This window comes from Penicillium verhagenii (genome assembly GCF_028828195.1).
Source record: "Penicillium verhagenii strain IBT 33310 chromosome Unknown utg000007l_segment0_segment0, whole genome shotgun sequence".
Taxonomy (NCBI): Eukaryota; Fungi; Ascomycota; class Eurotiomycetes; order Eurotiales; family Aspergillaceae; genus Penicillium; species Penicillium verhagenii.
Window position 1 is genome coordinate 2,323,352 of NW_026643171.1, and position 26,040 is coordinate 2,349,391.

Consider the following 26,040-nt stretch of genomic DNA (forward strand, 5'->3'; position numbering starts at 1 on the left):
TGGACATCGTTTCTTCGGAGACTCTTAGTGATGTTACCAGGTGTCAGTTGCGTCACAGACGAATGGAATTGCACCCTTATCCTTACCAAACGGGTCTGCCTTCTCAATCTACAGGATTGTGACCTTCAGTCGTATGGGATCGGACATCACACTTTTTTAGCATATTGTTGTTGTTTTGGACTTGGCTATAGACAACTGAAAAAAAGATATTCAAAATGAAAAGATTATTTCAACAGATACGATTATATTTTTTCCCTCCGTATTGTAGTTCATGCTATTTCGTCTCTTTGATGGTTGCTGTTAAAATAGACTCATCACCCAGTCTAGCCTTTGCGGTATCATAATGGACATTAGTAGGAATTTTGGAACAATTCCGACCCTCAGGTCCAACTCTCTACAGAGTGCAATGAAAGGACTGCCATTTGACTGTGACACTTTACTCCCCAGGCTCATCGCCAATCTTCTCCAGCTTGCCCATCGACCGCTTCTCACCCGAATCACCAATAATGCGAACTCGGTCAACACGTAACTTCTCACTATCTCCGTCACCATCCACAAAGAAAAGCACCAACGACGTAACGTTCTGGAACTTAACAAATCGCAAATCAATCCGCGCAGTTCCCGTCTTCGCATCCCAGTCCTCCTCCTTGATCTCCACCGTCTGCACAGCCGGAATGTCATCCGCCTCGTCAAATCCAAGCACATGCGAACGGTTGACATAAAGCTTGATAGTCTTCGGCCGCATGGGCGCCTCATCATCGTCCTCATCAGCGACCGCAAACGAGGTAACATGCAACGAGTGCACCTTCAGTGTCGACTGGAACGGCACGTAAAGCATAAGCTGCTCGTCCGTGTCGCTCTCCACCCAGTCAGCTTTGCCCTCGGCCTTTGCCTTGCCCTTGCCCGCAATACCAGACGGCTTGTTGCCCGCGAAGAGCACGCGCGCCTCGCCCCGCTCGCTGTCCCGGTTTAGAAGCTCCAGTCCCTTCACCTCGACTTGGTCGGTCACGTCCGCGTAGCCCTTGGCGACGGTGGTGCCAACCCAGCCAGTGCCGCTGGATTCGGCATCGCCAGATGCTGCGCCGTCGGACTTTGTGGCTTCGGTGGCGAGTTTCTGGATGACTTCGTTTAGGCGGCGGGGGTCTGCGCCGGCGACGGTTTGAGTCTTGCGGCCGTTCTCGAAGACGATGAAGGTGGGGTAACTGGATTGCAGAAGTTAGGGAGAGGATTCTTTTTTTCGTTTCGTCTTGTCTCGTAGACGGTTTCTTTTTGTAGATGGTCGTAGCTAGGGAGGGTAGGAGGTAGTTCACATACGATCGGACGCTATACGCCTGCGCCAGGTCCTTCTGCTGATCACCGTTGATCTTGGTGAATGTTATTTGGTTCGGGCGGGATAGCTGGCGAGCCAGGGAGTCATAAACGGGGGCGATGGCTTTGCATGGTCCACACCAGTCGGCATAGACTATGAGGTAGCGGATGAAAGTCAGTGAAGGGTTCTGGTGGTGATTTGCTTGGGGCTGGCGGGGGTAGGAAGGGATTCTCGTGCGGGATGGTGGTGAAGCTTACAATCGGCGACGACAACTCGAGAAGAGGTTAGGAGCGAGCTAAATTGCTCATTTGAGGATATGTTGATGACCGACATGGTGGGGGGTGTTTTTGGGGATTAAAGAGTGAAGGTGGTGGGGAAGAGGTTCGAGGTTGTTTTGCCCGGATCCTTTCAATATGTCATCAATCTTCCGGTCAACGGAGCTAATGAGCAGCACCTGTGATTCACCTGGGACAACCACGCTCTATCTCTTTGACTTGAGTAAAGTGGTGTAAGCTCCGACCATATCTTCTTTTCTTTCTGTTGGGTTTTAATCGTGTTTGGCTTCGTGATCACCCGAGGTCATTCTCAAATCGTGGGCATTGTCAAGACATATATTTGTCCGCGAATGTTCAAGGAGGTGATGGTCAACATAATTGTAAACATTGGATAGCGTCTGGATGTAGCTGTCCCACAATTCCAAGAATTTGGATCAAATTGCAAAGAGAATTTAAAAAAGGTATGTGACAGCCACCAAAAATGTCCAGGCACTGTCCAGGTGAGACTGAGCGTTGATGTACTTACGACCTAGTAGGTAGTCCTACCGCAGGTCAATCTCACTCGTCAGACACAACATTTGAACGCAAGACATGTCACATGAATCCAATCAAAGCTACGCCCCAAAATTGAAGGTTAAACTTTGATTCAAGACCACTTGGACAACAAGGCAGCAGCAGCCCAGAACCAAATTCTACAGCAATAAGTGCTTTGCAAAACGACCCCGACACCCGCTGCCCGACCTACCCGATCGGGAAAACCACCGCGCATGGGGATCCACATGAACGTCAGAGCTCGTCCAGCGTTCAAGTATAAGACAGTACATGTGCAGTGCAAATCCCCTCTCAACATTCTCAGTAGCTCTTCATTTCAATTGCACACCCAAGTTTCACACAGCACCGACACGATCAAAATGACCACATCGAAAGAATGGGCGAAAATGCTACGAGGCGAGCTGTACATGCCCTGGGATGAAGACCTTCAGGCAAACCGGACACGCTGCAAGCAGGCATGCGATGAGTTTAATGCAGCAGGAAATGTCTCAAGACGCAGAAAGGTAGAATTATGGAGAAAGTAAGACCCGATCGATCAGCGAAAACGAGGCTCCGAGATGAATGAATCTCAAGGGGACACCAACGGCAGTTCTAAGGGCTGTTCAATCCTGGAGGAATCACTGCTGACTCCTGCCAGTATAACCGGAGACACTCGTCCCCTTCCACCAGTGAACACAGACCCTAAAATAGATGAAGAACTCTTCGATGAAACGGATCCTGTCGTTGATGGCCCCATCTCCGTGGATCATGGTCTTAATTTCAAAGTGGGAGCTGGCACATTCCTCAACTTTAATCTGCTTGTCCTGGATACTTGCTTGATAACTATCGGCGAAAGGGTTCTCTTTGGACCGAATGTTTCGCTCTATGGGGCCATCCACCCGCTTGATCCTGCTGTTCGACAGGGGATGAAGGGGCCCGAGGCTGGCAAGGAGATACACATTGAGGATGACGTATGGATTGGGGGCAGTGTGATGGTTCTCGCGGGGGTGAGAATTGGAAGAGGGTCTACGATTGGGGCGGGATCGGTAGTTACGAGAGTAAGTTCCTTTTGTTTGAGCTGCTTTGATGTGGTATACTGATTTTTTTTAGGATGTTCCTCCTTTTCATTTTGCGGCAGGAAATCCGGCTCGTGTTATCAGGCGGATTGAGAGCAAGATGGATCCCGAACAGTGTTAGACTCGATAGATATGATACCATCCATTAGAAAGACAATATTTACATATAAAACATCCAGTGATCTGAGGCTCACGATTGCCAAGGCGCTTTAAATCCATTCGTAGAAAGCCGAAGCGCTGTATTGGGGGTTCGCTTGCCAGCTACTTCCGGCAACACAAAGTGAAGAAAAAGCAAGGGAGCCTCCGATTCAAAAACGATGGGTAGAGTGTATGGGGATGGTGGTGTCGTAAGACTACCAGATCCTCATCCACTGCCTGGATACCTGCCGGAAACATACCCCCACGCTATAGATATGGTGGGGTAGAGACAAAGCAGGCAGCCTTTGATGTAATGGCCCTGGACAAAGACGGAATGTATACTGGCCTTGACCTGGTAAGGCCATGTATTGGGGGCCAGCTGTTTGCGACGAGGTCTGCGAGTCTCTCATGGACTTTACACGACACTTTGGTCGTAGCGTTTGGAATGACTGAGCACCTGGGGCTCATGGAAACCAACTGTAGACCATTGACAGACCCGATGAGTCCAGCCCGTCCGGCAGCGCCAGGCTTCTGGTAAGACAGTGGTTTGGATTGGGTATGCTTCAAGAGAAGACATCAAAAAAGCCTGACCATTCAGCCATCATCGGCAGCAAAGAGAATCTTTAAGTAAAGACTACACCCTACGCAGCCAATGACGACCTCTCCATGATCCATACCCGACTCCAGATGATTTTCTGTCACCGAGAAACCTCGCTCATCACCGCACCGACAGCCACGATACCAGGTACCATCCTCCTCATCATAGTCCATGTCATCCAGATCCACCGTCTCCAGACCCGTATGGAACACTTCGGATGTATCCTCTGCGAACTTTGCGCGGTTCAGCCGAAGCGAGCGATCATACTCGGCGCGCAACATCGGGTCGGATAGTGTCTTGTATGCTGTTGTAATCTCGTCGATGGTGTAAGATCGCTTATCGGTGTTGGACCCGGAAGAGGGCTTGGAGGGTGCGGAGGTTGAATACGCGACGGTGCTAGCCTTATCCGGGTGGTGTTTGAGAAGTGCTTTATGGTAGGCGAGTTTGATCTGTAGATTCGAGAGGGTGGTAGAGGAGCTCGAAAAGGGAAGTTCGAGAATCCGGTAATAATCATTATAGACTGATGATTCAGTCATTGTGGTATAGGTGCCCGTGTGGGGATGGGCCCTTTCGTAGTAGGTTTGCGTTGCGGGGTTGAAAGTGGTAGGCGGGCAACGAGGGAAAAAATTGCAAGGCGGCGGTTGTAGTCAGCAAGGCACCTCATTATCCTCAAGAATTAGGGAATCGGAACGATAAGAGGTTGCTGGAAGGAAGAATATGGGTGTTGTCGGAGAGACGTTGTGCATGAATGAAATGAAACCCCAAATGGAGAGGAGATCGCACAAAGATACAGAAATACGGATGGGAATGAAGAATTGTAAAACAAAAAAAATCATATATTCATGTTGACTAGGATGTTCGTCGTAAAATAGTCCTGCTGCTCAATGAAGACTGAGCACCAGGGTGGAGTAGACGCAGCCCTGCTAGAAGCTGTTTGGTTTTGATCTGCCACGAACGAACGATATAAAATCACCCAAGAGACGTCGATGCCATTAAATGGCACCTCGCGGGTTATGTGGTTTGCTATAAACGAATTACTGAGTCCTGAGAAGATTTGGGTACAACGATCCTCACATTTCAGGATCGAAGGACTTTTGTTCTTCAAAGGAATCGTAAACTCTTTGATAGAGTGTAGTTGAAGAGAAGAAAAGGAAAAGGGAAAAAGAAAAACGGAAAGAAATAGTCAAAGATAAGCTAGACGGCACGTGATATTAAATCAGTCACGTGGGACCCTCCTATTTCAATGGAAAAATTTCGCAATCGATAGATTTTCTTTTCTTCTTTACACTTTTTCGAACGCATAATCAACCTCCAATTCCTTTTTGTCATAGGATGGCAGGTCATATTGGCGTACTAGATGAAATTCCACTGGGCAACATAAAACTCCTCGACGGCACAGGTTGGCTTCGGCTGGCTAAGTTGCAGTGGGCGATGGTATCTCCTGCTGCCCAGACATCTCCAATCTTTTAACGCCAAATGTTGTAAATGTAGTAGATATCTTTGGTTTTGATTTTTGGAGTTGAGTATTAGTAGTAAACATGAAATTGATTCTTCATGTAGCAAAGACAATTACATGTCAAGCTAGCAAGATTTGCAGATGGATTCTTGGTTGAGTTAAGACCGTCCCAATCTTTGTACCCGTGATACAAGGATCCCAAGTCTTATATTCTTTGATTGTCTATTCTAGAGCGGTTCTAGAAGCAATTTCCATGAAGAAGTAACTAGTGGAGCTATCAATAGCACATCCCTGAACCAGCCGCGCGTAGTAATTAAGCTCGGAATGTTTTGTTTAAAACAGGATGTCCGGGGTTGCAATGCCCCTCGCAGATGATTCGATCTTCCCCTTCTCCGCCTTGAGACTTTTTCCTCTTTCCCCTATTCATCAACTTTCACGTACTGTGTGTACGCTGTCCACTCATTTCCTTCACCATGCCGAATGGCATCAGTAAGCGCCAGCAGCTGCGCAATGAGAAGACCCTCGCCGAGCTGATCCGGACCGTCCCTGGCAATGACCGATGTGCCGATTGCGATGCCTTGACCCCAGGTTCGTCCTTCACCCCGCGAAAGGCTTCATTAGAGACTTTGAATTGACTGGTTTATACAATTGAACAGGATGGGCGAGTTGGAATGTATGCTATTCACTTAATTCCCGAAAATTGCCCCCCTACTCTGGAATTTGGTCGTCTGACTTTCATCTTTTGTATAGATGGGTCTGTTTCTGTGCATGCGGTGCGCCGCAATCCACCGCAAGTTGGGCACACATATCTCCAAGGTCAAGTCTCTGTCAATGGACACCTGGTCGGCAGAGCAGGTGGATGTAAGTCAATGTTCAAACCCCCAAGAAAGAAAGCCCGGAAACTAACGCCACGGCTCCTTGGCTAGAATATGAAATCCCATGGCAACCTCCTCATGAACAAGATCTATAATCCCAAGAATATCAAGCCGCCAGTCCCGACCGACGTTGACGAGGCCGACTCGTGCATGGAAAGATTCATTCGGCAGAAATACCAGTACCGATCCTTGGAGGATGGAAAGCCCAAGCCTCCTAGTCGGGAAGACTCTAGCTACACTAGACGCCACGAATCTAACCGAGACGACTCCGGATATAGCAGACGCCCCGAATCGAGACGCGATGAATCACCGAACAGATCGCCCGATGGTTCACCTCCTCCGCTGCCGCCAAAGTCAGGCAAGTTCTTCGGGTTTGGACTTAGGTCATCCTCCTCCACCTCCAACCTCCGTCGATTTGGAACCAAGAAGGCGTCGCCAGGATTTGACCAACGGCCTTGGTCTCCACCGCCTTCAGGCAGGACAACTGGAATGGGAGCACCGGTTGCTGATGTGACGACTGCATCATTGGAAGCGAAGATGGCAGCGCTGCAGGAGATGGGTTTCACCAATGTTCGGCGCAACGAGATGGTTCTAAAAGGTCTCAATGAGGACCTAGACCGTTGTGTTGAGACATTGGCGAGACTAGGCGAAGGAGACCCCGAATTGATACGGGCTAGGGCCTCGGCGAGAACACCCACAACCAGGGCAGTATCATCTGCAGTGCCTGTCGGTCTTTCTAGACCAGAAACAGCACACAATCCTTTCGACAGAGCCGTCTCGAATCCAGTTCCCCAACAGTCGCAGCCAACACAGCCAGCGCAGCCAGCGCAACAGACTCCTTATAACCCATTCGATCAGTTTACCCAGCCACCGCAACAATCTTTGCACACCCCCCAATCGGCTCAACCTTTGGAGAACTCCTTCCAAAACCTACAGGTGTCCCAGCCCTTGTTCCCGCACTCCACTGGAGGATATCCGAGCCAAGCCAACCCTATGCAGCAGCCTGCATACCAGCAACCGTATACTCCCCCGGTTACAGCAACATTCTCTCAGGGTGCTTATGTTTCCTCGCCTCAGCCCGTGGACAACAATTATAATCCATTTTTCCAGACAGCGCCCCAGCCGCAAGGCAACATGGCCAATCAAACTTATCCCAATCCGAGTGCTGCACAGAACAATCCATTCTATAACAATGTTGCTCAGAACCAACCACAACAGCAACCAGTCCCATCAATTTCAGTGCCTCGACCGCCCCAACATGCAAACACCATGCCGGCGATATCATCCACTTCACCATTCGGAACATCTCCATTTGGTCCGACACCTTCTTTCCAACCGCAGCAGCAGCAACAGCAGCAATATCAGCAGCAGCAGCAGCAGCAGCAGCAGCAGCAGCAGCAAGCTCAGAATACAGGCTCCTTTAACCCATATCAGCAGTCAATGGGTCCCTCAACTCCACAAAGTGCAATCGGCTACCCGAACGGCTTGCCGAATCAATACCAACCACAGCAACACCAGCAACACCAGCAATTGGCACCTCAAGCTACGGGCCAAATGGATAAAAATAGTATCCTTTCTCTGTACAACCTCGCTCCTTCGCCCACCAACGGAATTCCTCCGATCCCACAACAATCCCAATCTCAATTCCAGCCCAGTGCAGGAACCAATCCTTTCCCAACATCTCCTCAGCCCTTCAACTCTGCTCCCCAAGCCCAAGCCGTCCCCAACATCCAGATTCAACAGCAGAGCTTTGCATCCCAAAACCCATATGGCGGGCCTAATACCGGCTCTGGTGCTGGTTCAGGTTTAGCTGCGCAAGCAGGCGTGACATCCTACCAGTCCTCAGGTCTGGGCATCGGAATGGGTGCCAATGGCCCCGTAGCGCCTGCTCCAGCTCCAGCACCAGCACCAGCAATGGGGATGGGGTTGGGGGGTTTAAACCCATATGCTTCCCAGCCCAGTCCTTTCACTTCGGTCAACCCGGCGCTGCCCAGAACTCACATGAGCCAGCCAAGCGTTGATATCAATGGCCTGCAAAACGGTCGGCACAGCCCCGACGCCTTTGCCAGCTTGAGTGCGCGCTATGGTTGATTTGTATGCTGAAGTGATCGACTGGGCGGGGCTTAACCGAACTGGATGACATATGAGCCTTGGTTATTTACACGAGACTAGATGCGGCCATGTACCATTTCCCTTTTGTGTTTATTCTTTTGCGATTATAGATTGTGTTTCTTTTTGTTCGTTCGTCAAAAGCCAAGCTGATACGGGTATAAAATGCTTGAAAATACTCACCTAATGATATGGATACATGTATAGATGGATCAACGAGATGTGGATAATGTACATGTACATGGGTTTGCGTGCATCTTGAGATTTATCTGGTCTGTTCTTGTCACTCTTTGATTTCAAGTTCTTATTTCTTTTTCGTTTTTTTGTGGGTGCATATTTTCTTTCCGGGCTATATATCGATTTCTTTATTCAAATGTACTTCTACTGGTCTCGACTGGTCTAAAAAGAAACTTGAGTAGCTTGGAAAGTAATAGAGTATACCTAGAAGTAAATAGGCAGCACCGGCGACTGATATCCATACATGTACCATAGAGAAGACATCTGGATGCATTTAACTAGACCTCATAACTATCAAAATATGCACATCTGCAAAAAAAATCCCGTAAGATCAGACATAAATCCATACCAACTTGAAGTCATAATAAACATTGAATTCCCTGTTTGATATTCAATCAAACTTTTCATTCCCACAACTCATTATTCCATCGCACAATCGTGTAATCATAAAAGAAAAAACAAAGACAAATAGATCAACAGAAACATAAAAACAACCGCTAATAACACCAAGTCTCGAAGCCGTCCGTCAACGGTCCCTAAACCACATACGCGGGCCTCCGGCTCGAGCTCCGATGCCGATGTCCACTAGAGTGACCGCGTCGCGAACTATGACTCCGTCTCCTTACAGTCGTCTCCTTAACAATGACCTCGCGCTGACCACGCGTATGCAAAAAGAGCGCCAAGAAAGCCGTCCAGGCAAAGAAAACCACCTCCATAATGCCCATGGCAAAGGAAGTCTTGAGCATAGCGCACGTCTTGTTGATCTCCAAATGATATCCGTTGTTGATGCTCTCGCCGTACTCGCCAAATGGACCGAGGGACACCCAGACCGAGCCGCCGTCCCAGTGCGAGCAGCTCTGATTCGCGATGAAGCGCAGCTCGTAGATGCCGGCGATGAAGGCGCCCATGAAGAGGAGGTCGACGAATGAGACGAAGAGCGCCGAGCGCTTGGTTGCTGAGAAGCGGATGAGGGTGTCGATGCACCAGAAGGCGGCGATCACGCTGACGATGAAGATCACGAGGATGTAGGGGGGTGTGAGCATGTTGGCTTTTAGGTAGCCGTGGACGAAGTAGGACTGGTGGTTGTTGCGATGTTAGTATAGTTGTTTTGTTTTGGATTCGGGTCTACTCTAGTGAAAGAGAGGTTTCATGTGATATTTGTTGTCGCTACCTAAAGCGCAACTCGGTTTCAGGACTGGGATATGTGTCTGTGTTTACGTACCATGATGCCGATGATGGGGATCAAGAAGGTGATCTCCACCAAGCGGTTGAAGATGAAGAATATGCTGCCGATCATCTTGTCGGATACCTCGTGAACAAGGGAGAAAGAAGAGATTGAGTTTTGATCTCAGGAATGCGACAAAATAGAGATTGCGAAACGGGCCGCTGTCGCGTCACTTCAGGTATGTTTGTAGAAGTACTTCCCAGAAGCGAAGCTGTTTGTACTAATCGTTTGTATAGGGTGGATCGATCTCACTCTCGAAGCATCATATGCAGCTTAAAAGCAAGCGGGAGTGGATTGCGATCACGACCTGCAGAGATGGGGAGACGCAGGGGAAAGATGTTTAAAAGGAAAAAAAAAAGAATAAGAGGGGTTGGAAGGCAAAGAAATGCAGGAGAAAAACGTGCCGTCACCTCAAGTTGACAGCGGGGGAGAAGAGGCTGGGCGAGTAACCGTCCCTGTTATGGGTGGCTGGGGCAACCAGTGTTAGATTTGCCAAGTTCCCTGAGCAGCTCTATTGGTTGAGATTTAATTTAAAGCCATTTTTGACATGTTCTGCATTTTTTAGAGTCAATATATCCGATCGCTTGGAATTTATGACTTGCAGCTGTTGATTCTATACTCTCCGTATGCGAAGGTTGGAGCGGCAACCAAGATTTCTCGAATCCAAAGTCAATTGGTCAAAAGAAAAGAAAGAAAACAAAAATTTCAAAGAACGACTTCTAACTGTCAAATACAATCAAAATGCGTCTATCATATCCATAGTTCTTACATCAATCACATTGTATCCCGAGTCCATGTCTTAAAAGAGTAGATGAAACAAAAACAACCACTTTGCGCCAAAATCATGACAATAGAACTGCGAGTAGACAAGCTCCCTTTATTTTTTATCTAAATTCGTAACTTTCTTACACCTCCCGACCGGGCACATCGGCTAATGATCGCTCTAGATGATCATGACTGACAACGACACCTGGCGGACTAACAACAACCGGTGCCGTATGTACGACCTGCGGCTGATACGCACCGGGTTGATAAGCAGTATTGGCATCAAAGGAATGACGACTAACACCCGGGTTCTGCGTCGCCGCATACCCAGGCTGCATTTCATATCCATTACCCACGTCATCCTCACTCGAAGACCAATTTCCATCCGGGTCATGATCATGCGCGCGACGAGGATACACCTGCGACGTGTACGGGTTGCCAGGGTTAGCGTAGCCCGATGCACCAGGCCCAGGCTGGGGCGGGGACGTAGATCGCCCGCGCATACTAGCTCTAGCTCCATTTAAGCGTTCCGCCTCTGGATTCCGTAGCGCAGTCGAGCTGTCCCCTAGCGCGCTGAACTTGGCGTCGATTGGGGCGGCGGGCTCGGTGCCCCAGGTGCGGATCGGGAAGGCCCGGCCCTTGCGCCAGGACTCGGTGATCGGCGGGAAGTATTGGCGGTAGGAGAGCATTGCGCAGGCGACGCCGAGAAGGGAGCCGGTGATCACGTCGAATGGGTGGTGGCGTGCGTCCATGATGCGAGACACGGCAACAAGGGTTGCGGCAAGGATCGGGATTGTGACGAGCAATGTCTTCCACGTCTCGCCTCTGTTGTCCATGATATGGAATTTGCCGCCCAGCCACAGGGACGTGTAGAAGAGTCCGGCAAAGGAGGCTATGAGGTCAGTTAGCAGGGGGGGGTTCTTTCTTCTCAGTCGAGTCACTTCATGTGGTTAAGGGTCTGCGATTACGACTCACAGCTGCTATGACCTGTTCATAATTTGTCTTAGTACGTACGTCATCACTGAAAGATCCCAATTCACTATGCAAACGTACCTGATGGCCAAGATCGGAACCCATCCTTGATCAACGCCGCTTCTCCCGTGCAGATGGTCGAATTGGACAGACCGTACGGCAGCAGGTCCGCGCTTCCAGCGCGCGGCTGGCACCGGTCGATCAAGTCCGGGCGGGGTTTCCCACATGCGTTTTTCAGCACCTGTGTGATGAGGAAAGCCAGCGCCTGTGATAGTAAGAGGCCTAAAATCCCACAGTTCATCTCCCATAAGCGATCCTTCCAGCGCCAGGGACCGCGCAGCTTCCGCTTCCCGGACGCCGGGTCCAGGGGTTTATGGTGCGAGAACAAGCCATCGATAAAGAGTGTATAGACGATTATCAAGACGAGGGGGAAAAGGCCAGAGATGCACAGGGCATACTGAATGGGAATGCGCTCGTGGACGGCGTACGGGTATTGAAGGGAGATATTGCGGAGGGAGAAGTGCTGATGATATGGTTCAAGAGAGTCGAGGATCCAGAAGCCGATGACGCAGGCACTGTGAAAGATAGTTCATTTTTAGAGTAACTCTTGAGGTCAAGGGAGCGGAGACGTACATCAAGATCACATAGTCGAAGATGTAGCTGGAAGAAGGTTAGTGAAGGCGCATTCTGCGGGGAAAACGATTGGAACTCACGAGATCACTACGCGTGGCCGAAGCCTCCGCTTGGAGAACGGCAATTTGGCCGGAATCTCCATTTTCTATCTCGAATACCCAAAGACGATACAGAAGAAAAAAAAAAGACAACAAAAAAACAAAAATGTTGTTGATCGCGTGTGCGTGTTCCGCATTAAATAGGACGATCGAAATGTACCCACGCAAAGGCGCATCTTGGCAACCATGTAACTTTCTGGGTATTTTCAGGCACCTCTCAATCGCTGCCAGTGGCTTCGTTACACTTTCAACTAAATTTGGTTCACAACTATTGCTTACCTAGTGGGGGCTTACTTTGACAGCTCTTCCATTCCCTTTGTCGGTCCAGACTCAGTTCCTGAAAGATTCAAAGCAGAATGTCTGCAGATCTTCTTCAACAAAGGCCAGTGCAGATCCACAGAGGAAAGCCAAGAACTCTCCACCATACATGTACCGTGCGGCGTGTCGAATTGCTGTGTCTCGATTTGTTGTAAACGTGGACATAGCCGGCATCCACTGGGGCCCACAACTAGGCAACATGGTTATTAGAAGGGTAGAAGGGTCCAAGACGGGAAATTGCTGCAGCTTCCCACGGAATCGAGGATATCGACATGGTACTACATGGCCATGCCCTTTTTAAGGAGATTTGCACCCAAGTAATGACCTTTCTTTGGGAGAGTCCGTTGGGCCCTTTTACATTTGGGGATTTCAAAACATCGGTACCTTAGTCCCAAAAGGCAATAGAGAAGACCGATCAAGATCATTATTATCTCTGATCCAGATGTCCCCATGTACTTTTTTCCTCTGCATTTATCCACGTTGAAGAGTAGATTGGATTAGATATGTGGCTGTATTTTAGCCCGTTAGGCGTACGCCCCCACGCGACCAGGGTTGCCACTTGATGGCTGAGCTTGGATAGAACCGTCAACTGGTAATCTCTCATAACCTCGACTGATTTTCATTGGGTCTGTCCCAATTTCCTCAATTATACATTGGTCCGGCGACGAATGTTACAAGGCCAGCCCCATGGCATAACCGTGAAGTGATTTGTCCACTCCCATTCTTTCTTCGGATCTGTAAGCTCAAATTCAAAGTCCCTGACCATGGTGGTAATAAGCTTGGTGATCTCGAAGTGAGCGAGATTACGGCCGGGGCATTGGTTATATCCTGCTCCCCACTGCAAAGATGAAAAAAAGGGTTAGTATGTGTGGTCACACAGGGGAGCTGTGTTGTCACTCACATGAATAAGGAAAGAATCCATGCTTTTCGTCTTCGCATCACTTTGAAGCCAGCGCTCTGGGTTGAAGACGTTACAGTCTTCGCCAAACAGCGTCGGGTTTCGGTGGTAGACCCAAGGGTTGACGCTTAGGATGACCTACATTTTTCGTTAATGAACATGTTCCTAGAAGTCTAATGAAATTATTTGCGCCCAACTTACACCTTCAGGGAAGTATCTGTCTCCAATTGTCATTCCACCCTTTGGTACAACCCGCGGAAGGGGGCTGGGAACCGCACTGTGGAGTCGATAGATCTCTTTCATCTGTTCAGATCGTTAATATTCAATTTAAAGAAAGCGAGAGCGATTGAACGGTAAAACATACACAAGCTTGGAGGAAAGGCAATTTCTGCGCCTCGTTATACTGGACAATAGGAGAAAGTTCTCCACCAGCATGAGCAGCATCAATCTCCTCACGGAGGCGCTCTAGATGCTCAGGATTGCGAATGAGACAGTACACAAGCGACTGCATAGTTGCGCTAACGGTGTCCGCACCAGCACCGACGTTAGCCACGGCTGCACCGAAGATCTCACTCTCCGCCATGCGATCCGGGTACTTGGCGCGAGTGTCGAGCCATTGCTGCATCATGTCCTTGCGCTTTTCAGGGTTCTCCTTGCGTACCTTGATAGCTGCAAGACAGGTATCGAAGATGTGCGAGGAAGGTTGAATGCCCAAACGACTAAGGAGCGGGTTACCCAAAGTGAGGTTGTGGAACCAGGTATAGTGGCCCATGACGGCGACATATAAAGCGAGGGCTCGGGTGTTTGAGATGGCATTCCCGATATCAGTACCGGTCTTGACGAAACCAAAGGACTTGGAGAAAGTGACCTCGCCGAGGACGTCAAATGCGTAGAAAGTGAACCAAGTTTCGAATTTGAATGGCTTGCCTGCTTTGGCATATTCGCTCATGGCATTGGTGAAGAGCTCCAAAACGGCATCAACGTAGGGTTCGGACTTGATGATGTTGGAAAGAGCATATCCTGATGCGACGTTGCGACTTTTCTCGATATGTCGTTTGTGGTCCAACTCGGACATCTGGTTCACCATGTGATAGTCTGGAAGACTGAAGATGGCATACCACGGGCCCTATATGAGAGTAAGCCTATGGTGTTCTCGATTGGCAATTTTATCGGTATTTCAGGAAGTCTTTGTACCTTGGCAATATTTGCGTGCAAGAGCTGTCTCACTGCATCGGGATGAGAGACGCTAACTTCATTTTCTCTGATCCGAACAAAGTGTCCTATTGTGTCGCATCAACATCTCTAAGACTCTAACCATTCTCTCCTTGATGATCTGGAGCTTTTTTCCAGGAAACATACCATGCTTCTCATGTAATTTGAGCGTCGCATCCTCCAAATGACCTTTGTACAGCTGGGCGACCACCCAAAGACTGGAAAAGGATGCCCAAAAAGGCCCCGGGATATCTCGAATCGATGTGCAATAACGTCTGATTACGACACGTGCTATAAGCGCCCCGATAAGCACGATTCCCCACGTCAGGCGCGTATTCAACAGGGCTATCACTTCGGGAATTAGAAGTGGGGCCATATTGCCCAAAATTCAGGATGACTTCCGAGACTCAACGTGAATTTCGAAGAGAAAAAAAGCAAGGAAAAGAGGGTCTAGGGGGGTTTGTAGAATGGAAAACGAGGATAGAGAGACTAAGAGTGTATACGGTAAGTCCGAGTCTAGCGCAGGATAACGATGGATAAAGATGCATAACAAAAAACACAACAAAAATACACATGATACTAGTCAATTTCAAAAATCAACATTTGCTTTCAAAAATTGAAATCCCATTTTTCAGGGGAATGAACCAGTTTCCCGATCCTTCTGTGCGTACTATTCTTTAACAAGGTTGGTGAAGCAGCTAAGGCTGTCTAGATCAGTCAGATGTGGATGTTCAGTGGGGACCATTGAGGATCGAGAACCAAACATAATCTTAGCTCTATTAGTGTTATATTAGCGTCGCCTTAGTGTCCTGTACACAATGAATCGACAAATAGACAATACCATTGAGTCTGAAATCGCTTGCATCGATCCACTTTTCCACGGGACGTTTCTGGGAAGAAAGATTACGAGGTCAATGCCATTGTCTTTAATTATTCCGAACATCTGTTCGTCACGATCGATTGACCCCTTCCCCTGTATGCTTCTCTCACCCAACTAGTTATGCGCCCGTCTTGGTGGCTCTACTCGCAACGATGTCCGAAGATCGTGGACGGTCTGCCATACTAGGCATGTACATTGTTACGGCATTGTCGACAGTAGTGGTCCTGATTCGTCTTTATGCCCGCGGAATTCTCATCCGAGAACTGGGATGGGATGATTATATTATCGTGTTTGGGCAGGTACGCTATTGTCTTTTCCCCCTTCCATCAATCATCTACTCGATGCGAATGTGAAACTCATGTCTCTTTTTACCACATGTAGCTGTTCGCCTGGGTCGACATGGCTCTATCGATACAGGTCGTGAATTACGGCGGCGGCGAGCATCTTTTGGCTCTGATCAGTGATCCCGAAAAGATGGTCAAAATGTATAAATGGCTTGTTGCAGCCCAGATGATTTACTTTGCCGCCCTATGGATGTGTCGAGTATCTGGTTTAGCATTCTATGCGCGCTTGAACCCCATGCCCCGCTTCAAATTATACAACCGTTTGGCATTTGCTTTCGTGACTGCTGTTTGGGTATCCCAGACCCTTATCATTGCGCTTCAGTGCATTCCACTCCAGGCTTTATGGGATTCAAGCATCACTGGTAAATGCTTGACCTCAACACAAGTCTTTCTTTCAACCTCCGTCATGACAATCATCTGCGACTCTCTTATTTTAATATTGCCGGTGAACATCGTCTTGAAGCTACAAGTCAACTTTGCGCGAAAGGCTACCCTTTTATTCGTTTTCTGTTTCGGCATCTTGTGAGTAATCTGCATTTCCCTGTCCCCTTCAAACGCCACATTGATCATACCCACTAACTTCATTGGGTCTCTAGTGCAATTGTGTGAGTATAGAAACCCGAAATTTTAGGATTAAGTATCCCCGTCTTTCTATTATTGACTAACATTGAGCTCAAATAGTACGTCCATCCTCCGCATGGTCTCGATGATCGTCGCCCTTGATCACCCGTCTGATGTCACCTGGTACTTCTCCGTCGTCATGGCCTGGAGTACCTCGGAAATATCCGCTATCATAATTGCCTTGTCTTTGCCTTCGTTGAGAGGCCTATTCAGTATTTTGCGAATGAAGACGCGCACCACTGACCAGAGCAAAACCAATGACACCGGTTCTATTGGCCTCACAGCTATTCCACAGTCCAAAAACCGGATCTTCGACGGTTCGAGTCATCAAAATACCGTTGAAATTGATACAAAGAGGGGTTCGAGTCAAGAGGCTCTTTGTTGGGATAATAATGATCCCCATCATATTCGAGTCATGGATTCAGTACATGTGGATTGTGAATAAGCGACGGGACCAGCAGACACTAAATGAAGTTTTAATTATTATATCAGAACAAAAGCAAAGTACGGTTAAAAAATCATTGAATACGGACTGGTTCCAGATTTCCAGACCTCCATCGATTTCAAATGCATGCCCATTTTCTCCAAGAGAGCTGATTGACTAAGCCCTTGAGGCCACATAACTAGGCAGAGGAAACGGTCAACCAGCCGGGGTTGAGTTGATTAGAGGCTTTGCGAGTAAATACTCCCCCGCTCTCTTCGTCCCTTATCTCGTTTCGCCTGCCATCTGAATATGAAAGATATAGTGATAAACAGCAAACTTGCCAGAAGAGAAAGAGCAACGTAAAGCTTTGCACCTATTCGCCAATTGGGAGCTTCAGACGATGGATAGGCCGCAATAGGCAAGAAAGCGCTGAATAGATACGAAAAAAGGGTACCAGTCGCAAAAAGAACCGTTCGAACTTGAGGCTCCTTTTCGAGATGTGCAGCTGCCCAAGCACAGAGAAGCATAGTGGAAACCCTATTTCCGTTAGGCATGAACTAGAATGTGCATGGGGATACTCACGCTCCAATATAGTCCATGTACCACCCGGCCATATAAAGGCTCACGTTATCAGGACGTGCAGACAGAATAGATAGCGCTGTAAGATTGATGACCTAAATAGGACTTAATAAATTGACCATCTGGCTGATATAAGGGGTAGTCTTACTGAGTGAAGAAGTAAGAATGGAAGCCGAGTACCGAAATAATCGCTAAAGCCACTGAATAAGATCTCGGCGACGAGTTGAATTGCTTGACCAGCAATTGGCAAGTAATTTAGCATAGCGACAGAGCTAAAGTGAATCAGTAACCAGGTTTGGAGCTGAACTAGGAAACAAGCTGGAATCTTACTATTTCAATGTGCCATCGGTATTTTTCAACGACTTCAACCAAAGATTGAAGTAGTTTGTCGGTGTCGTACCGGTTCCAAGAGCCCAGGCAACTAGATGGTCAGGTTTCATGCATAATACGGGATTTGAATTTAGCAATTACTCACTTGAGAAAACCCATACATGCCAGAATTTAAAGCATCGTAGAAATGTCTTGGGTGTAATTCCAATTTGAGGATCACGGCCGATTCGATGAATACGTCGCTTGGCAAGTTCTGCATTCATTTCAAGTCAGTGGATATCAACAATTTACTTCAGCAGACCAGATAACACATACCAATGTCTCGTGGCCTGAGATATAAACGAGAAAGAGGGTTGGGGCGATCCGGCTGTATGTATTTCGTCAGCTAACATTGCGGACTCCTGGAGCTGCATATTGATAGATGCATACAAAACCTGGCAAAAGCACATAGGCAACAAGGGCAATGAAAATCGTGCAAACACCCTAAACTGTCAGTTAGAATTTAATAGTCGATGGGATCGGATTTCAAAGAAGCTCACATTGATGATAAATGCCCAGCGCCAACCACTTCGACCGAGAGTACCGTCAAGATGGGTCGAGAGACCACCCTGCATTGCACCGGATAGCATGGCTCCGACGGGCTGTGCGATATTATAGATGCTCATTCTTAGAGCCATTTCACTCGGCAAGTACCATTGGCTGAGGAACATCTGAGTCAATTAGGCTCTTTGCGCTGAGTGGACGATCATAATTACCTGATGATAGTAAAATATCCAGGCCAAGTCGCGCCCTCAAAGAACCCGATTAGGAAACGAAGTCCATATACCTGATCATGTTAGAAATTTCCAGCTTGGAAATGGTGGAATGGCACTTTACCTGCTTGGCACTTGTAGCCGTGGACAAACAACAGGTCAAAATTCCCCACATTATCTACGAAAGAAAGGTTCAGTGGAAATTTTGTTCCATCAAATTGGTTCTCACTCACTTCACATGTGGGTAACCAAATGGACGGTCCAACGTGAGAGATGATGATACATGAGGGGTACAGCATAATCATATACCCAATACTAATGAAAATAATGTCAGCAGTGATCTCACTTTCTACTTGGAAACCTTGATGCGACAAACTTGAAGAAGGTAGTGAAATAGTTGAGCTCGTTCCCATAAAGCTTTAGATCTGTCTCCATTCCCGAGACATACGCATTGCTCTGACGAAACTATTAGCACTCTTTTTTCGAATTTGGAACACCAACCTTACGCACAATATTAGTCTGATCGAGATATTTGAAGGCATAACCCAGAAAACCAATGGTGAGAAAGAAAAGATCCAGTCGCCATACTAGCGCTCTTTCTTCTTTGATGTCGGACTCAGGAACGGAAGAAACCGTGCTGGCAACATTCTTTTCTTCAGTTTGGGAGCCTACCATGATCAAACGATGTTGATTTAGAACATGTACTGAAGTAAGAAGAACATTTGAATACATGTAGTCTATCAACTCCAAAAAGCAGGAAGGGACAGGAACTATTTAACACCAACCTTGGAAGGGTCATAACGGGGGCAGCTCAGATTAGGTCTATGATCTTACATAGCGGGAATCTTCGGGGCTTTGGATATTTCGCCAGTTTGTACCTCCAGATAACTTTTGAAGTAGCAGATATAAAACCTTTTTAGCAGCCAAGCTCGTGATATCAAGCAAAAAATACCATAATAGGAATTTATCGCGGTGTATCTCCGATTTTCGCGTTATTCTTATGGATGTTGAGTCAATTGAACCCCACAATTGTGCCATAGCTAGGGTGCACACACAATAGCGGGGGAATTGTACGACAAGAGACCTTTTTTTTTTTTAGCTCCGGCATATGCTAAATAAACTACTAGTACTAGATTATTGGGTTCTTACAAGCAACTTCATTCATGAGTCAATGGAAATTGATCAATTGATGTTGAAGTAATGGAAATTTGAACAGATAAGGAATGTATTGGGTTAAAAGATACTAATACAACAATGGAGAAAATCGTGCCTCTTATATGCATCAGACATGATAAAGCACTGTACCAAATAGACAGATGTGTCTGCCGAGTAAGTATGTATATGCAATGTCAAGCAATACATGGTCACTTAGTTAAAAGCCATAAATAGACGAAGACATATAAACATGCGGCATTAATAACCGACAAAAGACATTAAACCGCCAATCAAATTCACAGGGGGCGGGTCAACAAAAAGGAGCTATACGTTTAGCACTTGGTGATGTAGAGACCCAGACTAGAAAAGGATGAACGTTAGCTATCGCTCGTTGGCAATATTAAGAAGGACAGAAACTTACGGAGAGGGGTTGTAGTCCTCGAAGAAGTAGAGGTAAGTGCTACCAGCCTCGGACATCTCGTAGGCAACAGTCTCGCCAGCGGGGCAAGTGAAGGTAGAGACAACGTAGGTGTTGCCGGCAGTGATGGTGATATCACCAAGATCCTCGGAGACGGAGGGGGCGTTGTCATAAGAGGTAGAGCTGCTAGCAACCTCAGAAAGCTTGGAGAAGTCAATCTTGCCATCACCAGAGAAGGTGTAGTCGGAGGTCTCGAGGTCAGCCTTCTCGGGGAACATGAAGACCAAGTTGCAAGTGGAACCCTCGTACGAGGACGGGATGTCGAAGTTGAAGATGGTCGAGACGGTCTCGCTCACTGTGCCGAAGTACTGGGTACCGTAGGCAGTAGAGGGAGCGGAAGAGTTAATGGGAACGATAAGGTGGGGGTACTGGTACTCGCCAGAGGTGAGAGTGGTGGCACAGCTGCTGGCAGAGGACGAGGTCGCGGTAGTAGCAGCGGAAGACTGGCTAGCGGAGGAGCTGGGGGAGGGGACAGCCATGGAGCTAGTGGTAGGTGCCATAGACTGAACAGGGCTCGAAGTGGTGGGAGAAGAGCCACCGGCAGGTCCAGAAGTCTCAGCGCCGCCAGAAGGAGATGGAGCAGCAGAGGCACTAGGAGCAGGAGCTCCACCGCTGCTGGGAGCAGGGGAGCCAGGAGTGCCGCTAGCACAGCTGCAGTCAGTCACAGTGACAGTGCTTGTCACGTAGATAGGCGAGCCCGAGAGAGTAGCGGCAGAGGGGGCAGGGGAAGAGCCAGCAGCAGGAGAGCTTTGGACCGGAGCAGGGGAGCTTTCGGCCGGAGCAGGAGAACTCTGAGCAGGGGCAGTGGAGCTAGGAGCCGGGGCAACAGGAGTGCTGCTCGAAGCCATGGACATGCTGCTAGAGGCCATTGGCATGCTAGAAGAGGGAGCAGCAGAAGAGGAAGGAGACGAAGAAGCACCAGCACCAGAGCCAGAGCAAGAATCGGCAGTCAGCTCGACGCTCTTGCACTGGGTAACAGATGTGCTGTTGGTGGTGTAGATGTTGCGGCCACCGTTCTCACCAGTCTCACAAGCAATGAAGTAAGGGCTGTCGTGGTATTCCAGTCCACCGGACGAGGTAATGGAGAAGCCGGTGGTGGCAGTGGCACCAGTGTCACATTGGAACTGAGTAGTCTCGGCTGCAAAATTTTGTTAGATCATATCAATATTAAAAATTGAATCTTATCATTGGCACTTACAGGTGACGATACAGCCACGACCAGCACTGTCAGTGATAGCACCGCTAGAGTTAATGCAGAAGTCTGCGGCAGACAAGCTGTCATCACCAACACGGACCTGACCATCAGTGAGCTGGCCAAGGGATCCAGACACACCACCAGAGGCAGTCAGGTGGAAGCAGCAGCTATCACTGCGGCCGACAAGGGCATTGGTGCCGGCAGCGAAGGCTGCGATAGCGACAAAGCTCTTCATAATGCAAGGCAGAGAGGCTTTCTAAACGAAAGAATATAGCACTCTTTTTTTTTCTTTTTCTTTTTTGGAAAAGACCGTTATACTTTGTCTTTCAAGTAAGTAGCTTTGGGTTTGCCGCTTGTATGAATATGGAGTAACAAAGGGCAAGGGGATTTTTGTCTGGGAGATCTGGATACTTATAACGGACAGTGGATGGGGGCCACAACGTTACGAATCAAGATATGCTCCAATAAAGCATGGACTGCGAAGATCCGGCGTGATTCCCCGAAAGAAATCAAAAAATAGAAATCATTTGATGTCAGCATCTCCAAATCCAGGAACTATGGCCAATGCAATTGACCATGGACGTGGATGTGGATCAGTGCCTGGTCTCGGACAGCAGGTAAAAGAAATTCCGTACCAGCCGGAGAGGCATCCACGGTGACATGGTAGACGTCATTTTTGAAGTGAGGTCCATTGGAATTTGAAATATTGTGTGGAGAAAAAGCCATGCTTCATGCTCCACTAGCGGTGGAGTGACGCCTGTTGTTGGAGGCCGTTATGCGTACAGTGGACCACATTGGCCTATCATGAAAGCCATGTGTAAAATTCCCATTCGGGTCTGGATCACTTGAAGTGGTAAACAATGCTGCCAAGAACAACGTAGGCAGAGTGAATTCAAGTGGCGAATCCTCTGCCTACCACGGAACCCCATGCAAGCTGCGTCTCCCCAGTAACTTCTCACCGATCAACCTTGGAAGTCTCGGATCGAACGGGTCAAAAGTGCCGACATCCATGGTTTGCCGGTAATATTCTTGCATGTCATTGATCCCCATGTATTTGCTTTGCATGGTTGAAATCATAAAGAAAAAGGTACAGATGGGCCTTCATCCCAAAATGCTCTTGTGTAAACATGGGAAGGTTTCTTTTCCCCAGATTACCAAATTTATAGCTCTACTAGATACAAGCAGATGACCAGATTGATTTGGGAAAATCATTCCAATCGCGAAGTGATCAAACTTTTTTTTTAACAAACCCAGATAAGACCCACGAAATCTCGCAAGGCGTGGGAATCCCGGAAGACCCTGCGACCCTGTTAGATGTGGAGAATGTGTATCTTGTTATATCACATTGGACTAAGCGAATGGAGAAAAGTGGGCAGCTGAGATACAAGGTGTCGGATTTGGATATCAATGAAATCTCACGGGAAGAAAAGAAGCAATAAGCCACTGCAAGGCTGCTTGAGGGGCTGAGAAAGCAACAGGATTGGATCGGACGTTGTGAAAGCCGGGACTTAACCTTTCATCCTTGCTCAATACGCAAGTGGGGTCGATCGTGATTCGGTTGACCAACAACAGTGAATGCTATTTATATTCGGTTGGTTGACCCAAGCAGCAGCAACTTGTGGCTACTAGGCACACACAAAAATAGGTGCCTTTTTGTCTTTCATGAATTCGGGGTTTGTTGCCAAAACAGACAAAAAAAAAGCTTCCAGGAGACTGCGATGGAATGTTGCTGCTTTCAAATTATTCGAAGTCACGTCATATAAACAAGTCTCATTGACTTCAAAGTTAGAACATCTGCACAGCGGGGGATTTCGTAATTGTACGTCGTACACGATCAGGGACGCGTGTTCAAGGCCAAATCCATACTCCGTTGAAAATGGCGATCGCAGGAAGATCATTTTCTTTCGCTCTAGGCTTCTAGAACAGCCCAAGTACGGAGTGTAACCCCGAAAAATCAGCAAGGGATTCGCGTTTCAATTCGAAAAGTCCCGTTGGTTTTGCTGATTGAGGCAAGGGACATGGAAGAGTAGGCTTGGTTTCAAATTCTGGGGTCCCAAGTCAGGAACCAGGTAAAAAAATCTTGCAATTTCCCCGAGGAACGATCGATCGCCACAACATCCCCCTCATGATTGAAGAAAACAAAGGGGTTTTTTTTTTCTTTGCTGTTACGCCACCGCAAGCTCCCATCATGCTATCATCGACTCCGGTTTTTCCTGTTGGCCGTTGCGCTAACCTTTGACCCCTCATCGCGCTACTGGTGTCGGGTGCCAAGTTCACCCGCTTTGTGTCGATCGCATCCGGTCTGAGCGGCTCAATGCGACTGTGCGGGCCTAATTTTATATTTACATAATAATGTTCCACGATATGCGTCATAGTGCTTGGTGTACAGCCTCGCTGGTCATGAAATGCACGAACATCGCCAATGAAATGTAATGACATTGAGCATGTCAGGCACGTTAGGTACCTGCGTACCCACCTGTCATTTCTATCGACCCAAAAAGTAAGAGTCTTGGAGGAAAGTCTGTCATTGTAAATTAGGTTGTAGGAAATTAACCGAACTGCTGGTCCTGCAAATTTCGTAATGGTGATGCCATGAAGAAGATGGTGATATCTGATCACATCGAAAGGAATGGTGAGTCCAACTCGGCAAACAGGGAATTCCAGTCGAAAAATGAAGTCGGATCCACATTACTATCAAAAGTCTGCCAGATTTCATCGAATGTCGGAAGGCTCGGATCCAATGGGTTGTTTCCTACTAAATCATCACCAGTCAAAACAGTCGGTAATGTAGACCCAGTACTCAAATCAGAGGGTGGCTGTTGACTCTGAGCATTATTGGCTCTTCGACTGGGCTTGCCATTGCTGTCAGGCAGAGTGACTTTATTTCGCCAGAGAAAAGCGTAAAACGATTCCAGAATTTTTTCCGCAAAGGGCGATTGGTCCTTTGCCTCTTCCAGAATCTGGAAAGCATCGAAAATCTCCGCTCGTCGTTCCCGATCCTGCTCTGGCCGCAGATTCTTGTTGAGGCAAACATCCATCAACAAGACGATGATTGCCACACAAACACAATGCAGAACACCAGAAAACTTCAATCGTGCAAGTACAAAAGGAATCTGCTCTGTTGATAAGAGTCGTTCTGTTTGGATAGTTGTGCGCGCGGCTTGTAAACATGCCTCTCGCGAGAAATTGAGATCGTGTTCCGTGGCTGCCCGGGATAGATATGGAAGATGCAGTCTGCATCTTTGGGTGTGAATTAAAGAATTTATGACATATCGTTGAATGATAATGCCAGGTGATTTCCGTGGATCCGTTACTGGAAGCTCGCCTGCATTGTAATCGAGGGAGAAGAACTTTGGCAACCCATTCGTGATTTCACATATCCTCATATCGATTATCCGTAATTTGTCATAGTCAAATAGCTGATTCCCGATATCAGCAAAGGGAATGCTGTCAGTGATCTCACGGCACAGTTCGCCTAGTCGGATCCGCTGAAGGCAGTATGACATGGATGTCGGTTGATCCATAGGCCTTCCCTCAATCTCAATCAATCCATCGACAAGATCTTCGTCATTTATGTTCAAAGGCTTTTTCGTGACCATGTGTCGAGGATTTATGATATAAGTCCCCTTTTGGGGGCCCGAAAAAAGGGAAAATTGCCTTCGTATTAAGGTTAGACACTGTCAAAGGATTGATAGCAAAGCACATACCAATCTGTTGCAACAAGGTACCACCAGACTCTCCTGCCTATCTCCACTTGAATTGAGTTTTGACGGGATGTATCAGGCCCCGCATTTGGAGGAAGATCAATCCGATGCAGTTGCAGTTGACGGGCTACCGTGATAGCTGTAGAGAAAACATACCATGCCTGCGATGTGATTCCAACGAGATTGGTTACCAAAAAGCCCACAATGACCATAGCCTGAACATCTTCAAGACAGTCTGTGCCCTGAAGGCGCGAGTACTCCAAAACTTCAAAGGCAAGTTTCATCCATGCGGTGGCCTGCTTATTTGCTTCCTTCACGGAGGAGAACAATGGCGCATACATGTCCCGTTCTGTCCAGAAAAATGTAGTGCTCGCTAAAATCGCCAGAAGCAGGGAAACATGTCCCAATTTGATAGGACCTCTGTCATCGAGGCTCTGGTAAAGGTCATTCATAATTTTTCTTACTGAGGGAGTATGGACGACATGATGAATGTAGGTGATGTCGGTCAAATATTTTTCGACCATATGTTTAGACTCTTCGTAGAGTGGAAGCCAAATGCGTTTCGTTGCACAAGGTAACTCAAGGCCATGCTCGGGTAATGTGGCGGCGCCGATGGCCTGTTTGATAGAGCATGTTTTGAACTCTATATCATTTGCAAGGAGAGATTCCTTTGGTGACTGTTATCAGTAACTTTCTTTCATCAACTTCCCCCCGTCTGGAGGGCGTACCGTGGAGATGGGATATGTAACCTCCCCTTCCAGCCACTCCAGGTCAACTACCGGAGTCTTTACGGCACTCAAAGGAGGAGGGCATGCTTTTTGCCAAGGCCGAAGGGGTGATACTGGTGATGCTT

The 26,040-nt window shown here is 47.8% G+C and overlaps 12 protein-coding genes across 12 annotated transcripts; 3 read left to right on the forward strand and 9 right to left on the reverse strand.

Annotated features, from left to right (window-relative positions):
- Positions 1-436: 436 nt before the first annotated feature.
- Positions 437-1,642, reverse strand: N7466_007533 (thioredoxin-like protein 1; the record flags this gene model as incomplete). Its single annotated transcript, XM_057166922.1, has 3 exons — positions 437-1,202; positions 1,315-1,462; positions 1,567-1,642. 3 exons carry the CDS (start codon positions 1,640-1,642, stop codon positions 437-439), a joined length of 990 nt encoding a protein of 329 aa, XP_057019963.1.
- An 853-nt stretch (positions 1,643-2,495) lies between these two features.
- On the forward strand, positions 2,496-3,312 carry N7466_007534 (sugar O-acetyltransferase; the record flags this gene model as incomplete). Its single annotated transcript, XM_057166923.1, has 3 exons — positions 2,496-2,639; positions 2,676-3,173; positions 3,226-3,312. 3 exons carry the CDS (start codon positions 2,496-2,498, stop codon positions 3,310-3,312), a joined length of 729 nt encoding a protein of 242 aa, XP_057019964.1.
- Positions 3,313-3,923: 611 nt separating this feature from the next.
- Positions 3,924-4,463, reverse strand: N7466_007535 (CSL zinc finger-domain-containing protein; the record flags this gene model as incomplete). The annotated part of the gene is made up of 1 exon (XM_057166924.1): positions 3,924-4,463. One exon carries the CDS (start codon positions 4,461-4,463, stop codon positions 3,924-3,926), a length of 540 nt encoding a protein of 179 aa, XP_057019965.1.
- A 1,393-nt stretch (positions 4,464-5,856) lies between these two features.
- On the forward strand, positions 5,857-8,349 carry N7466_007536 (uncharacterized protein; the record flags this gene model as incomplete). The annotated part of the gene is made up of 4 exons (XM_057166925.1): positions 5,857-5,971; positions 6,040-6,056; positions 6,134-6,244; positions 6,310-8,349. 4 exons carry the CDS (start codon positions 5,857-5,859, stop codon positions 8,347-8,349), a joined length of 2,283 nt encoding a protein of 760 aa, XP_057019966.1.
- A 791-nt stretch (positions 8,350-9,140) lies between these two features.
- N7466_007537 (uncharacterized protein) lies at positions 9,141-9,901 on the reverse strand (the record flags this gene model as incomplete). Its single annotated transcript, XM_057166926.1, has 2 exons — positions 9,141-9,680; positions 9,827-9,901. The coding sequence occupies 2 exons, from the start codon at positions 9,899-9,901 to the stop codon at positions 9,141-9,143; spliced, it is 615 nt and encodes a 204-aa protein (XP_057019967.1).
- An 833-nt stretch (positions 9,902-10,734) lies between these two features.
- N7466_007538 (phosphatase PAP2 family protein) lies at positions 10,735-12,341 on the reverse strand (the record flags this gene model as incomplete). Its single annotated transcript, XM_057166927.1, has 5 exons — positions 10,735-11,486; positions 11,570-11,581; positions 11,648-12,141; positions 12,200-12,226; positions 12,280-12,341. The coding sequence occupies 5 exons, from the start codon at positions 12,339-12,341 to the stop codon at positions 10,735-10,737; spliced, it is 1,347 nt and encodes a 448-aa protein (XP_057019968.1).
- A 920-nt stretch (positions 12,342-13,261) lies between these two features.
- N7466_007539 (cytochrome P450) lies at positions 13,262-15,101 on the reverse strand (the record flags this gene model as incomplete). The annotated part of the gene is made up of 6 exons (XM_057166928.1): positions 13,262-13,453; positions 13,517-13,651; positions 13,715-13,816; positions 13,878-14,639; positions 14,708-14,793; positions 14,873-15,101. The coding sequence occupies 6 exons, from the start codon at positions 15,099-15,101 to the stop codon at positions 13,262-13,264; spliced, it is 1,506 nt and encodes a 501-aa protein (XP_057019969.1).
- A 656-nt stretch (positions 15,102-15,757) lies between these two features.
- On the forward strand, positions 15,758-17,015 carry N7466_007540 (uncharacterized protein; the record flags this gene model as incomplete). The annotated part of the gene is made up of 4 exons (XM_057166929.1): positions 15,758-15,904; positions 15,987-16,471; positions 16,546-16,554; positions 16,631-17,015. The coding sequence occupies 4 exons, from the start codon at positions 15,758-15,760 to the stop codon at positions 17,013-17,015; spliced, it is 1,026 nt and encodes a 341-aa protein (XP_057019970.1).
- A 557-nt stretch (positions 17,016-17,572) lies between these two features.
- On the reverse strand, positions 17,573-18,613 carry N7466_007541 (Major facilitator superfamily domain general substrate transporter; the record flags this gene model as incomplete). The annotated part of the gene is made up of 7 exons (XM_057166930.1): positions 17,573-17,668; positions 17,722-17,845; positions 17,904-17,994; positions 18,049-18,156; positions 18,219-18,288; positions 18,333-18,386; positions 18,443-18,613. 7 exons carry the CDS (start codon positions 18,611-18,613, stop codon positions 17,573-17,575), a joined length of 714 nt encoding a protein of 237 aa, XP_057019971.1.
- Positions 18,614-20,142: 1,529 nt separating this feature from the next.
- N7466_007542 (putative GPI anchored cell wall protein) lies at positions 20,143-21,718 on the reverse strand (the record flags this gene model as incomplete). The annotated part of the gene is made up of 3 exons (XM_057166931.1): positions 20,143-20,170; positions 20,232-21,426; positions 21,487-21,718. The coding sequence occupies 3 exons, from the start codon at positions 21,716-21,718 to the stop codon at positions 20,143-20,145; spliced, it is 1,455 nt and encodes a 484-aa protein (XP_057019972.1).
- A 2,380-nt stretch (positions 21,719-24,098) lies between these two features.
- N7466_007543 (fungal specific transcription factor domain-containing protein) lies at positions 24,099-25,082 on the reverse strand (the record flags this gene model as incomplete). Its single annotated transcript, XM_057166932.1, has 1 exon — positions 24,099-25,082. The coding sequence occupies one exon, from the start codon at positions 25,080-25,082 to the stop codon at positions 24,099-24,101; it is 984 nt and encodes a 327-aa protein (XP_057019973.1).
- A 71-nt stretch (positions 25,083-25,153) lies between these two features.
- On the reverse strand, positions 25,154-25,528 carry N7466_007544 (fungal specific transcription factor domain-containing protein; the record flags this gene model as incomplete). The annotated part of the gene is made up of 1 exon (XM_057166933.1): positions 25,154-25,528. The coding sequence occupies one exon, from the start codon at positions 25,526-25,528 to the stop codon at positions 25,154-25,156; it is 375 nt and encodes a 124-aa protein (XP_057019974.1).
- Between the last annotated feature and the right edge of the window lie 512 nt (positions 25,529-26,040).